The sequence below is a fragment of the Sinohyriopsis cumingii genome, chromosome 15, assembly GCF_028554795.1.
Source record: "Sinohyriopsis cumingii isolate HCF-2022 chromosome 15, ASM2855479v2, whole genome shotgun sequence".
Taxonomy (NCBI): Eukaryota; Metazoa; Mollusca; class Bivalvia; order Unionida; family Unionidae; genus Sinohyriopsis; species Sinohyriopsis cumingii.
Genome location: NC_142975.1, coordinates 61,230,738 through 61,244,749, shown reverse-complemented (window position 1 = coordinate 61,244,749; position 14,012 = coordinate 61,230,738). Strand labels below are relative to the sequence as shown.

General features: G+C 36.1%; 1 protein-coding gene across 4 annotated transcripts in view; it reads left to right on the top strand.

The window, feature by feature from the left end:
• LOC149781911 (GRB10-interacting GYF protein 2-like) overlaps positions 1-14,012 on the top strand; it is a 128,213-nt gene that overhangs the window by 44,532 nt on the left and 69,669 nt on the right. For all 4 annotated transcript variants that reach the window (XM_089936114.1, XM_089936113.1, XM_089936112.1 and 1 more), the window contains exons 9-11: positions 4,851-4,955; positions 7,469-7,897; positions 10,745-10,856. In XM_089936114.1, coding sequence (XP_089792240.1) covers positions 4,851-4,955; positions 7,469-7,897; positions 10,745-10,856 — 646 coding nt within the window. The remainder of the gene's footprint in view (positions 1-4,850; positions 4,956-7,468; positions 7,898-10,744; positions 10,857-14,012) is intronic.

The window sequence follows — 14,012 nt, the reverse complement described above, 5'->3', positions numbered from 1 at the left end:
TACCCCTTCCTTGCCTTTGCGGAGGCTACAGCACTTCACAATTTAGAGAAGTTGTTTGCTGCTTTAAGGAAAATGTTGGGTGTGAAGAATTGGATCACTTCCACAGGGGAAGATCACCGATACGTGGCAGAAGGATGTCAGCTCTTGCAAGGAAGTTATCCTCTGCACTTCAGGTGTATTGAAGGTTTCCAGTAACCAGTGGTGAAACCTGCCTTCCTGATGCAAGGAAAGCATGATCGTTGTTTATATCAAGTAGACTGGATTTTAACCACAATGATTTCGTTTGTCAGAGTCTTGTTCTCAGAATAGAAACTCAAAGTCTCATCATTATCGGTTTAGTCATCACATTGGCACCAGCCTTCATGTAGCATGTTGGGTGACAGTCACAGAGGGTCTGATGTTGGTAACTGAACACTGGGTACAGAGTAAGGAGCCAGGTGATAGTCATTTAATGTCTGTTGCTGGAAACTGGTCACTGTGCACTGGGTGGCAGTCACTAGATTTTAATCTACTGCCTGCAGGAAATGAGTCAAGTGACAGTCATGGAAGGTCTGTCATTGAGCATTGGGTAACCATTCACCAGGCAGCGAACTTCGGGTCACCAGGCACTGAGTACTGATCATCATGCTGATCTTTCATTTTTTGGTCTCGGGTCACTGAATCAACACCATGCAATGGGCAGAGATCAGAGACCAGTCTTTGAAGTAGGTAATGGGTTTGAACATTGGTCATGCCCTGCCACAAAAGTAAAGACAGGGTGAACTGTTGACTTTTGTGGACACAGGAGTTCCCAAAAGAACCTTGGGGTTCATCTCAACTGTTGGGATCTCTTGCTTTCCATCCAACTGGTCATGTGATGGAGGAGCAAGAGATGTGAAATTTTAATAAGGCGGCAAATGAACATAATTGCCTCCATCCTCCATATATGTGTCCAAAATCCACAGGATTGTCAGTGGCTAGGATCCACAATTTGTGTGAGGCTGTCTGGAATGCAACCCAAGCCAGACCAACTGTTCTTCCTCAGCAATGGTGAAGTAACTGGCACAAAACTTTTCTGCAGGCCAAGAGACTAGCTAGACAGCAGAAGGGTGGTCTCTCCACTCTTCTGCACTTTGGTCCCTGGCTTCATCTTCTAGCTACAGGGTCATTCACCTTTGCCCTTTAAGCAGCCCCCTCCCAAAAAAAAAACAAAAACAAACAAAACAATCTTGGACATGGGTTTTTCTCCCAGGTTGGGATTTCAGCATAGACTTGAGCCTGTATCTTCCTCGCGGCTCTTAAGGTTTTTTTAAATGAAAGTACAGATATTAATTACCATAACATGCAAATCAGTTTCTGGTTGTCTCAGATCAGTTGAAAAAGTCCAGTGTCATTGCAGAGGTTGTTAGATGCCATTGCCAATACATTGAGAAAACATTCTTCAGAGCTCCTTCATGTCTGTAGAGTTGATACATTGGAGACATAAAGGTTTTGCTGGAGCACTAAAAAAGCCCTAGTGGGACATGCGTCTTGAAGCAGAGTGGTTATTATGAGGACTAATCCCTGGTGGCCTTGTAATACTTGAAAGGTAGCAATGCTAGTCCCAGGTCACAAAGCTAGGTGCATTTATACCAGTGAAAAATGCCCCTGTTCCAAGAGGTCCATGGCTCCCCCTTCTAAGCATTTAAGCAGATCCAGTTTAATAGAGCTGGGTACCACAGAAATTTTGTTCTGTGGTATGTCTGAATATACGATGATATGTACTATGTATAGGGCAATTATATTAGTGATCAACATTTATAATGCTCTCTGGTGGAAACTGACACTTTTTTATAAAAAATTCCATCTGTAGATAGTTGGAAAACTATCTTGCTGTGATTTATAGCAAATTGGCACCCTATTATTAATTAATTATACCGAGATAAAATAATTTGGCTCAAAATAGAAGCCTGCATGCCCCACCCTGTATGAATTGGTCAGCTCAGTATAGTAGATGAATTTGCTATGTGTATATTAATCGTTGTATACATTGTACTCTAAATACTATAACTAAAGTTGGATGAATAGCTTACATTATAGCTGACAAACTGTGGAAGACATTCTTCTGGCATTCGAAAGCTTTTGAATAAAAATGGAAATGTTGACACTAAAGCCTACAATTTGCTAGCTATAGTATTAATATAATTAGCAGAAGAAACTTTGAGTGGGATACGAACACCCGTGCAAAATATTTATGAAAGAGGGCCAGTAAATATCAAAAATATTACTTCATAAAAAAGAAAATGTTTAGTGGACTTTATGTAAAAATCGAACAGAAAACAACACTCCCAAAAATCTTTGGATGATTCACAATCTTAGAAAGGATTACATGTACTTAACACATCAACATATGCTAATAAATAGCAAAATAAATATGACATATGCCATGCACCTCTACATTTCAAACTCATCTCATGAGAAGTGGCTGGAGGGAATATACTTTTCTTTCAAGATCCATGATGCTTAGTGGCCAAGGGGAAAATCATCCTTAGACACTTTCTCCTGCCAAGTCTGCTTCCTGATGTTCCATTAAGTACCAGATTCTTTTTTCAAGCGGTTTATTCTGACTTCATAGATGATGCGTGTGTCCTTTCTACAGTAAATAAGACCCTCCACATCATTCAAAGACCCCCAATTCATTTCACAAGTGCCAGCTGGTATCAGTATGACAAGAGGTGTACACTTTTCTAAAGTATGGTGCAGTAGAGTTTCAACTTGTCGAACTTTCCCCATTAAATACATTTATTCTGGAGGAGCGTACTTGGTCACATAGCAATCCTGGACAAGAAGACTTCATTGTACGCTTGCCTTGGACTCTCCCTCATGGGGACACTGAATGCTGCAGCAGACTTAATTCCCCTTTTACTTCTTCATATGTGCCCCCTCCAATTCTTACTTATAACAAACTGGAAACAAATGTTAGGACATGTTTCTGAAATTGCTATTCAGGCTAACTGAACCTCACTTCATTATACTAACACTGCAGAGTCATGCTGGAGAGCTGACCTAGATCTGGGGAGAATACTCCTGCTTGGCCTTTGGTGTTGAAAAGAATCTTTTACACCAATAGTCTAGAAATGTGGACTATGTATTTATCACATCAAGTTTGTGTTAGCCAGATGAAACATTGTTAGGTTATGATTGCTACTGACATGTCAGTTATAGTTTATGTCAGACATCAGGGGGCACACGTGTTTTCTCTCTGCTTGAAAGCCTGGTATCTCCTTGGTCACATGGAGAGGACTTATCCTCAGAGGCACTTTTTCATCTATAGGATGGTAGACTTGTTTGCAGTAAGGCTGAGCAATGTGCTTCTTACTTGTCTCTCTTGTGGCAAACCAGAGATATTCTTTTCCTTTAAGATCCATGATGCATAGTTCCACAGCAGCCGTACTGTACAAGAGTAAGATACAGTGAAACACTTAATTGTTGTGGGTTTCAAATTTAGTGTTTGGGTTTTTTTAAAAAGTACATTTTTGTAGGTACCTGGTTTCATGGATGTATATTTTACACACAGAAAGAACCCATTGTATATGTCGCTGTAAACAATTTATATCGACATTCATTTCCCCGTATTTGTGAGTAAACAGGTATGTACAGTACTGCAATTATCAGGTTCATTCATTTATTTATTGCTAAGATCTTGGATGTATGCCGAGACGGCTACTTTTTTCCCCACACACGTCCAAATTTCTGCATTTAATACCACTGTTGTAATCTAAAGTAATTAGGTTCTCATGTGTTTTTAAAGACTGTTATCAAAGTAGACAGTTCTCAGTAATATGGGATCAGGTGCCTCAACAATGCCAGTGATTGAAAACCTCTTTTGTTCGAAGTAATTCTGTTAGTATCATCCAGGAGAAACCCCTAGTTGCTGGGTGACTTTGGCATTGTGGCCCGAAATTAGATCCATAAAGTTCAATGAATGTCGGTGTTGTTAATGTGCATATTGTGATAGCAGGTGCTGAAGGAATTGTTATAAAAATATGCAGAACATAAACTGAAAATAGACAGACAGTGGAGATGTTCTTGAGATCAGGTCTCGGTTGACCCAAAAACATCTGCCTCTTAACCAATTAATGCTAAAGTTTCTTATCTGCACATGAAAAAGTAGCAATTTGGACAGACCTGATTAAAATGGGCTTTGAGAAAACAGGATAGATCTGCTGATTGTTTATTAAACAAAAAATTGAATTTGCAAAAATGCGTGTATATATATATATATATATATATATGGGAATGGGGGAAAAAGGACATGGGCTGCATTTATTGCTGTATATCATGTAGAGTCATTACAACCTTGTACAAGGTTTCATGCTCATGACATTTTGGATTATTAAATTGTAATCAATTAGTTCCAAGTATTTCTCATCAGTCATGTACTTATTAAAACAAAAAAAAGAAATGTGATGCCTTTCCAAGGCATACATCAGAGGTTGGGGGTGAATGTCAGCTTGGTAGGTATTTCATTGTGACTTTAAATTAGCATGCCCATGAAAATTGGAACAGACAAATTGAAAGTAGAATAATATCCAATAAAAATGTGTACTTTTGGTATATTTTGATGAACTAAAAATGAAACTGTTCCCTGTCTAGATTTGTAAAGATACAAAAAATAATTTTACCACACAACTACAGCAGGAGCTATAAACACTGCTGCTCCTATTTGGACTATTATCATTTGAACAAAAGCAGAGTACGTCACTTGGTTATCAAAACGAGTCTCCCTGATGGTTCCTAACTTATCTAATGTTCTGCCTGGAGAGATAAGTGACTTCTCCCCATTATGGGATTCCAGGATATTTTCTGCATTTTATATTCTTGTATTTCAGAAGAAGGAAGAAGGTGGCACATCAGAAGAAGTTGAGGAAGAAGGGTCTGCAGCACCACCTCCAGATGAACCTGTGTCTGTAAAAAAAGAACAGAAACCTGAAAAGGTACTATATGGTACAGAATTTAATGCATCTCAAGGTTTTCCAAAGATTTTTTTTGGTGAATAATTTGGCTTTCATTGCTAAATTTTGAAATACCAGATTCAAGCCAGTTTACTTCCATATAAATGGAGATAGTTTTCATAAGTGTTGATATATGTTGGGTTTATCAGTCAACAATGGAATCTCTGTCCTATATTTTTGCAGTATCATTGAAAGTATCTAATTTATTTTGTGAGCATGTGTTAATGGAGACCTCAAAGAAGCAATCTTAATATATTGAACTTTTTGTTCAGTATTTAAAAACTGTAATTAATTGCTTCACGATGTTCCAGGCTGCCATTTTTTACTTGTCACTAAAGATTGTAAAACAAATTAGAAAACTCTCCAATGAATAATCCCCAGCTTGAAAGATTTAAGTTGGCAAAATGTTTGGGTAATTTGCATTTTTGTGTCCATTGTTACATCATGAAAAGGATTTTCCTTTTCTGCCTTGTCACTATTGTATCACTACATAATCTCTGTAATACAGGTTATCAAAGCTGGTCATTTTTGTTATTCTCAGATAAGTCATCACCATTCATGTTTTTTGTTTTAAAAGAAAAGTGATGCCAAACACTTTATTCCTTAGTTGGCTGGGGGGCTGTCGGATATCTGTTGCATCTGGGCTATCTTATATGCCATAAAGAGACTGTTTTATTTGTATTGATTGCACAACTCTTTTTCATTTGTTTTCCTGAAAGAAATAACTGCTTTGAAACCATGCAGTATTGAAAAGCATTACATAAACTTGAAATCTAATGAGCATGTAGCAATGGACACAAAACTGGTTATCAGCATAAGCAAGCAGAACTTCACAAAAATTGAAATGCTTCATCAGTTTCTAACTATTTATACCATTTTCCATTTTTACTGACCAAAAATTAGACATTATAATGACTTGTTTACACTGATGTAACTGTGGTGAGAAAAGGAGACTTACCTCCCTTTTATCCACCAATCAACAAATAAGTGACTTTATGACATAAGGCTCTCATAAACTGGTAGGCTATAGATGTTGTAAATAAAATTTGGCTTGATGTATACAATATTATGTATTTTTGCTAGTATTTGTCAATATTTCATTTAGATGTCAAGATGTAACATTCTGACACCTTTGATAGTTACATAATTCTGCTGGGACATTTTTATGACTTGTGAAATTTGGACAACAAATGTCGTTTCCTCACATGGTCATGAATTCAAGATTGGCATAAATGTCAGACTTTTGCCACTTAGCACTTAAGACATGTATATAACATTACAGACTTGGTGAAACAAATTAGCATTTATTATTTGATTTTGAGGATCTCTGCCTGATTTTAAATGGATACATTTATCTGCTTTTAATAACTTCAACATCAGTGACTGCTCACTTAATGAAGAATAGGGTAATATGGCAGCAACTTTAACATTTTGTCTGAAGATGTCATATTTTTTCCAGAGGAAGTGAAAGCTCTTATTTATATCATTGTTAACTGAGATGACATGGGCACAACTTCAAGTTTTGTTTATGGTTTGCTAACATTTTCTACTTAGCTAATACCTATTGCATGACATCAAATCTATACCATAAACATGTGGTTAAAGTGGTGTGTCAAAAGCTTTTGTCCGGCACCTAGTGCTGATGTCAAGGTCTTGGTAATGGAAAACAACTCGTTGTGTCAAGGTTGTAACTTTTGAATGACAACATTTTCATGAAAATTGACATTAATATCACGTCAGGATGGTATTTCACATTCCATGATCAACTCCCTATATCACAGGATAATAGGTCTTTGCCAGTATGTTGCAAGAGTGGTGTTGTGTATCATCTTCCATGTTCATTTTAGTGGAAGACATTAAACTATGTTTTTCATTGTTGCATCTTTTTGAGGTAGAACTGTCAGTTTGTACTCAACACTTGATGACAGTGTCACATTGTAATGTATGTGTATTTGCTTTGGATTTTTAATGTAGCTTTAACAATTGTTCAGTGGCATTGCTATGATGTCTGCAGTGTGGCAGTTTATAGTGAAGTCTAGCACTGAGGCATCATGTCCTACCCAGTCGTATTATTCTGACACCAGGCCGGCCAGTCCTAACACTAACCTCTTAACGCTAAGTGCCTAGCAAGGCAGCTGTTTGTACCATTTTTATAAGTCTTTGGTATGACTCAGCAGGGGTTTGAACATGCAACCTTCCACATCCAAGTCAGATGCTCTAACCACGAGGCCATCGGAGCAGTCCATAGTGGAGTAGAACAATAGAGAAAATTAAGAACTGAATAAGACTCGTGTAACAAGTCTGTAGATGAAAATAAATGTAGAAGACATGATTGATATCTTAATAATTAGAAATTAAATGATTTACCCAAAGTGAGTTAGAAGAAGAAAAAAATTATGCCACACCATGAAAGGTATGTTTTCTGTCTGCATGTTTTGCATTTAGGTGACATGTTCCATGGAAACTTTTCTGTTTTATTTTTGTTTAATTTGCAGACAAGTGGAAAAGATCAAGTGGAAAGCAGTTCCAAGAACACAGATGATAATAAACCTGAAAAGTCTGATGCAAATCAGGGGCCAAATAAAACAGTATCTCCAAGACCTTCTGATACGAGAGAAAACAATAAAAACAAATCAAATAGTTCTCAATCAAATAACAAAACTAAGTTGAAATCTAGTGCATTTGAAAAAGAGACCTCTAAAATTTCCAGCAAGGAAGAAGCATTGCATACACATGCTGAAAAGAATATTTCAGATAGTTCATTTGCCGGTAATTTAGTCACAGAGAAGACATCAAGTAGGACTTTGTCCCCACCAGATTCAAAATCCAAGAAGGAAGAAGATATTAAATTGAAAATTGAAGCAGATGCATTAAAGAAGTTGAAAGAAACTGCAGAAAATATGGTTGCTGATATGACAGTGGAGGTATGTTGGACAGGTGTTTACTGTCAGTGAATAAATGTTTGCACTATTCTTTTTTCTCTTCAAGGCTTGTATTCATCGTCATGATATAGAGAAAAAGAACACTATGTTCTGTAGACGTGGTCATCTTCATGGCCAGAGAAATGGGGTAAACAAGCCCCACCCCACCCCCCACTGCCAGTGCTTTATGCTTGCTGCAGTGAGTGAACAGAAAGAAGTATTCTGATAATCGCTTAGGTTAAAACCATACACCCTGGGTAATGCTGTACACAAAAACAAAACCCAATTTGCATTTATCTTCATATTTCATACAGAAGGAATTTTCAGGCATGTAATTCTGTGACACCAGATTCATGGTCTTATCCAAGTATTCCAGCAGACATTTGGATGTTCAGACATTTGGCAGACAAAAAGGAGAGTTTTAAACTAAGGGCAAAGATGTGCTTCATAGTCTTTAAACAAGTGTTCCAGTCAATGTTTGAATGTGGCAAACCATGTCTGTTAATACCATTACAAATCATTTTTCAGATAAATTTTTCTTCTTCAGATTGTTTATAAATGTTCTCAGATAGCAAACGTTGTTCTAGTGTTTCACTACAACTGACATCAAAACATTATGTTTGTCAAACTATTTTCATCACATTGGTATATGAGAGGTACTTAATGCAGTATTATGCCTTGACCTGGCTTGCAATAATTATTATTATCAGACATGCATCCACCTGCATTCTATTGTTTGCCTCATTCAAAATGTTGAGGGGGGTACAGTGGTACATTCTCAATCCATCATTTTATTTGGTTATATAATACACTTCTCCCTCGATAACTCGCGCACAACGGGGTCCACAAACATAAACTGCACTATAAGAGAGGGGACGAGTTAAAGAGGGACCTCCCTCCCCACCAAAAAAAAATCACTTTGACATCAAAAAGGCTTGGGCATTAGGGAACTGGGCTGTTTAATGACTGAATCCTCAGTTTACAATCACGTTGATAATAAACACGCTAATGAAATTGGTCGTTATTCTGTTTAAATAACAATTATTTTCAAAATGTCCAGCAGGTGAAAGATCGTTCCAACAGGTTTCAACAACCATCACGTGTACATGAAAAATCTGTATTGTATCACTGCTTTTTGTTTTCTTGTTGAGTCTGGTTCCCATATTGGTGTTTAATAGTAATTTGCCAAATCAGGAGCCCATAGAGCAGGGAACTAGACTAACTGGTAATACACCACCAAGCAAGGTTCCTTTTTTTCAAAAACAAGTGATATATATTTTGTGAGACAATCATCTACATTGAATTGTTCAATTAGCACAATATTAATGTCATGATTTCATTGGAAGTAATAATGAAATTTCTTATCATCCTTGAGGAAGTGCTTGCCCATAATGGTCTCTATCTGTGAAATCAAGCTCTTGAATACAATTATTTCATTTCCTAAGTCTTGGGACACATGATGTAGGTTAAAAAGAAATTCACCATAAGTTCTGGGACACGAAAAAAATAAATAATTTTCATGTCCAAACATATGCGGTAAGTACAGTAATTAGGTTCTCGCGGACATAGCTGTTACGGTGGATTGATGAATTTCACGTTTAATTACAAGAGGACACATTGCATTTATGATGATTACACTTAAGAGGAACTGAAAGATAGAACTAGAACTCTAGTTTCAATTAATAAAAAAAAATCATTTGTATTTATTAAGGTACTGCCTCCACATGGCATAAGTGACATTTTCATTGATCAAAATTTCCTTGCATATCGTTAATTGCGGTATACTAGGAATGTCGTTTGAAAAGAAAATGTCAAAATCGTGCGGCCTATATATAAATTTGACATTTCATAATGTTGATTAAAATTTCCAGGTGATATCTACCATATTCGATGATAAAACGAGCGATGCATCAAAGTTTCCGTTATTTATTTTGATCACGATTTTCTTCAAGTTCAACCAGAAGGGATCAGGTTTTGGGGTATTTTCTGGTTTAAGAAATGGGATCCACACCTGTCCCTGCATTATAAGAGGATTTGCGAGTTATCAGGGTGCAAGTTATCAAGGGAGTGGTGTACATTGGTCTCGTTGTCAATCCATTACTATTTTGTTTTATAATAGAGTGTTCTCATTGTCAGTCCATCAGTTTCTTTATTGTCCATCTTAATGATTAAAAGAGTCTTAGTGGTCTGTCTTGAGGTCTTGGTGGCAGCAACATTATTGTCAACAGTTTATTAAGGTTTTCATGAACAGTTTTGATTTTCATATATTTCCTTATATTTTGTTCATACTTTGGAGAAATCATTATGTAGCTAATACATTCTAGGTACCTACAAATATGCAAAGTTTGACAGGCAAAAGCTAGGACTTGAAGTACCCACAAAAATAACTTTGTTTTTCTTTTTACAAAACCTCAAAGATTGTGACACACAAAAATAAATGATACTATGGTATGTACCCATGTGTGTGAATGTGTCTTGATAACTTGGGCTTTTTACCATGTCAAAAAAAAGTCTTTCAGGCCCATGCAGTGACAATTTAGTTTCATAGGGGGCATTTATGTTCTCGGAGTACATTCCAGGTCATATTAGGCTGTTGAACACAAAAATATTTAATGTTTTAATGGAAATTTTTCAAATCTAGTTTGGAAGTAGATTTTGAAAGAAAAAACAGAGTTTAGAGACACTTTTGTGGAAAAATGTTTTGCACCAAGTCAAATACTTGTCAACGGTGCCAAGATTTAATAGGGCTGCTGTGAAATATGTATTTAGATTAACTTTATCAACAGTTCATTTTATTCTGTCTGTTGATGATAAAATTACTTATCTAACCATGGACTTTTTATTTTGTAGGATGAGAAAGAGAAAGCATTATTGAGCACAAACCCTATTAGAGGGACATTACCACCAGACCATGAAAACAGTCTGAAATGGCTTTACAGGGACCCACAAGGAGATCTACAAGGTGGGTTTGTGATGGAGTTTGTCAAATAAAATTTTAACTCCTGTGTATTTATGCGACACATTTTGCCTGTGTAGGACATTTGCTATAAATTTCTGTGACAGCAGAAGGGTAGTTAACAATTGGATTCTTTTGACAATGATGGGTTATCTTGCCCTGATCATTAAACTTATTTTCAGTTAAACTGATGGAGCAGACCAAAGGAGACCTTGAGTTCAATAAATGTGGGATATTAAATAAAAATGCCCCTTGCATGCAGATCTACAGTATTTAGTGCCTTAGTTTGCATGGCCTTAAACAGTACTTGAATTTCCTGAGTAGCCTTTAAAGTCTTTAAATAGAGCCCAGACTTGAAAACTCCTTGGACTGCTCCTGTGGCATAATGGTTAGAGCATCTGCCTCGGATGCAGGAGGCCAAGGGTTCGAACCCAGGCTGAGTGATACCAGAGACTTATAAAGAGGGTACTAACAGCTGCTTCGGTTGGCACTCAGCATTAAGAGGTTAGTGTTAGGACTGGTTGGCCTGATGTCGGAATAATGAGACTTGGTGGGACATCATGCTACATGTCTGCGGCCTGATGCCTCAGTGCTAGACATTACTATAAACTGTCATACTGCAGACATCATAGTTGTATGACTGAAATTTTTTAAAGCTACTTTAAAAATCCAGATCGCACACACACACACACACAAACTCCTTGAATTTTGACAAATGGCCTTTAAAAGCTGTTAAGTTTCCTATGATCAGAGGATAAGAATTTTTGTCTGAAATAAAGAATAACTTACACCAGATGTCGAAATGCACAAAGTACTAGCTTTACATAGTTGCCACTGTATCTGTACTTTTGATTGTATCTGGCATAAAATATGCTCTTCATCCAATTCTATGGGACAAATATGTTACATTTTAAATGTTTCATTTTCACATCAAGGTCATTATGGATCCATGGTCTTTTATCCTGTCTTCAGTAAAATAACAGCTGGAAGATAACTGTCAGTTTTCCTTTCCAAATATTGCTTGTCAGAGCACTGCAGTTATTATCTTGTTACTCGTGTAACAGGATGGACAAATTTGATATTAATTGATGATTTTTTTATTATCTTTATAATAATTATCAAATCTATTACAACCACATAATGAATAAAGTCAGCATCTGTACAGTTAAGATGTATATGTAAAATGTGTCTACTCGCTTCAAACATTACATTAGGAATTTATAAACATTCTCATGGGAAACATTTTTATTATTTTTTTTACGATGTTAGTGACCATTTGCATTTGTACAAAATAGCAAGTGATACATTGTTGTTTCCTTTTCCATTAAATTGGTGTTAAAACTTTATTAGGATAGAAAATATAACTTGTAACAAGGATAGACAAACAAAATTTTATTTCTCTATTTAAAATTCATACAATATTTGGAAGCCTGTAATTAACATGTTTGATGCTGGAAGTATCTGCATCACATCTGTTGATAATGTTTTGTATTCAGCTTCTTCGTTGCTCCTTAATTTGCCAGCATTCTTGAATAATCTGGCCACTAATGGTAATTATGATGTAATCTAAAAACAATAAATACTTAAGGACAATGTATCAATTATTTAATATGTTGGGTCTGTAATGTATTTATACATTTATTTACTTTTAATTATTGATATAGTCCTACGTTTATATTATGGTGCATTTTCATTTGCAATAAATAATATTGATTCTTTATGCAACTCTTGGTTTTATGTATGCTCAGTGGCATGCCAACTTGCTTATGGTGGCTTTTGAACTAACCACTTGATGTCAAAGGAAATTTGTTGGTCTTTATCTTTGATCTGATTTTGTTGTTGCTGTAAAGTCTCTTGACAGTCACAGTAAATTCTTTCAAAATCTGATTTTAAGGAAAGCATTGTTACTATAAAACAAAAATTACATTACTATGACGGCCAACTCTGTTCCATAATTGTTACAGTGGATGCACTTATGTTAATTGGAAATAATCAAATTGAATACAATCCTTAATTGGAAATTAGGTATTTATATCAGTTTATGTAGGCACATGCGAGTGCCATCCTCATAAAACAACAAGACGCAAGAACCACTAAACTCGAAATTTTAGGATAGCCAGTTTTGCTCAGTAAGTATTATATGATTTGCTCACAGATTGGTCAGGGGAAAAAATATGGATTGTACTGCAAAAAGTCCAAATATCAATATTAAGGCAACTTCCGGGTATGTCAAAAGGATAAAATGGTATAGAATTTCAGTTATTTTTATTAACATTACAGCTGTTTATGACCAACAATGTAACATGGATGAACACTTCCTGTCCGTAATTGTCGTATGAGGCTGGTTTCAATGTCAGTCATAAACGACCATCTCAGGAGTGTTGAGAAAATAATGGTGTTTCTTCGCTGATTTCTTTCATTTTAATGGTCATCATGTATTTGTAATTAAAGATAAACAGTTTATGTTAAGTCTGGTTCACATAACAGTCACATAATAATAATGAGGACTTTGTATAGCACCTAATCTTTAGAAGCTCTAAGCGCTTTACAACATAGACAACACCTATAACATAAAAAAACTTATATAATGATATTATTACCACACAAAATACACCATGAAACTAAAAAAATAATAAAACATGCTGAAAATATTTATGGTAGGGAACATTATTAGGTCTTTAAGTTTGTTCTTGCCATCGAAATAAGTGAGTTTTAAGAGCACTCTTGAATATGATCACTGTGTCTTTGTGTCTGAGTTCAGTGGGCAATTCATTCCATGTTGCTGGGCCCTGGTATGCAAAAAAACATTGTCCATATGACTTTGTTTTCGTAGTGGGAATAATGAGTATACGATTGTCAGAAGAGGAGCATAAGTATCTTGCTGGTGTGTCCACATGGGTGAGGTCGGATAGGTATGTTGGACTGGAGTCCGTCATTGAATCTTAGCACAGAGAACAAATTTTTGTGTTTGATTCTGGATCGAATGGATAGCCAGTGTAGGGTAAAAAAGCAGCGGGGAGGTAGGCTCTGATTGTGGTACTCAAAATATGATCCGAGCAGCTGTGTTTTGAAGTTTCTGAAGTAGATATTGAGAGGAACCAGACAAAATTGAGTTACAATTGTCCAGTCTTGAAAGTACTAATGAACATACAATTGTTTTAG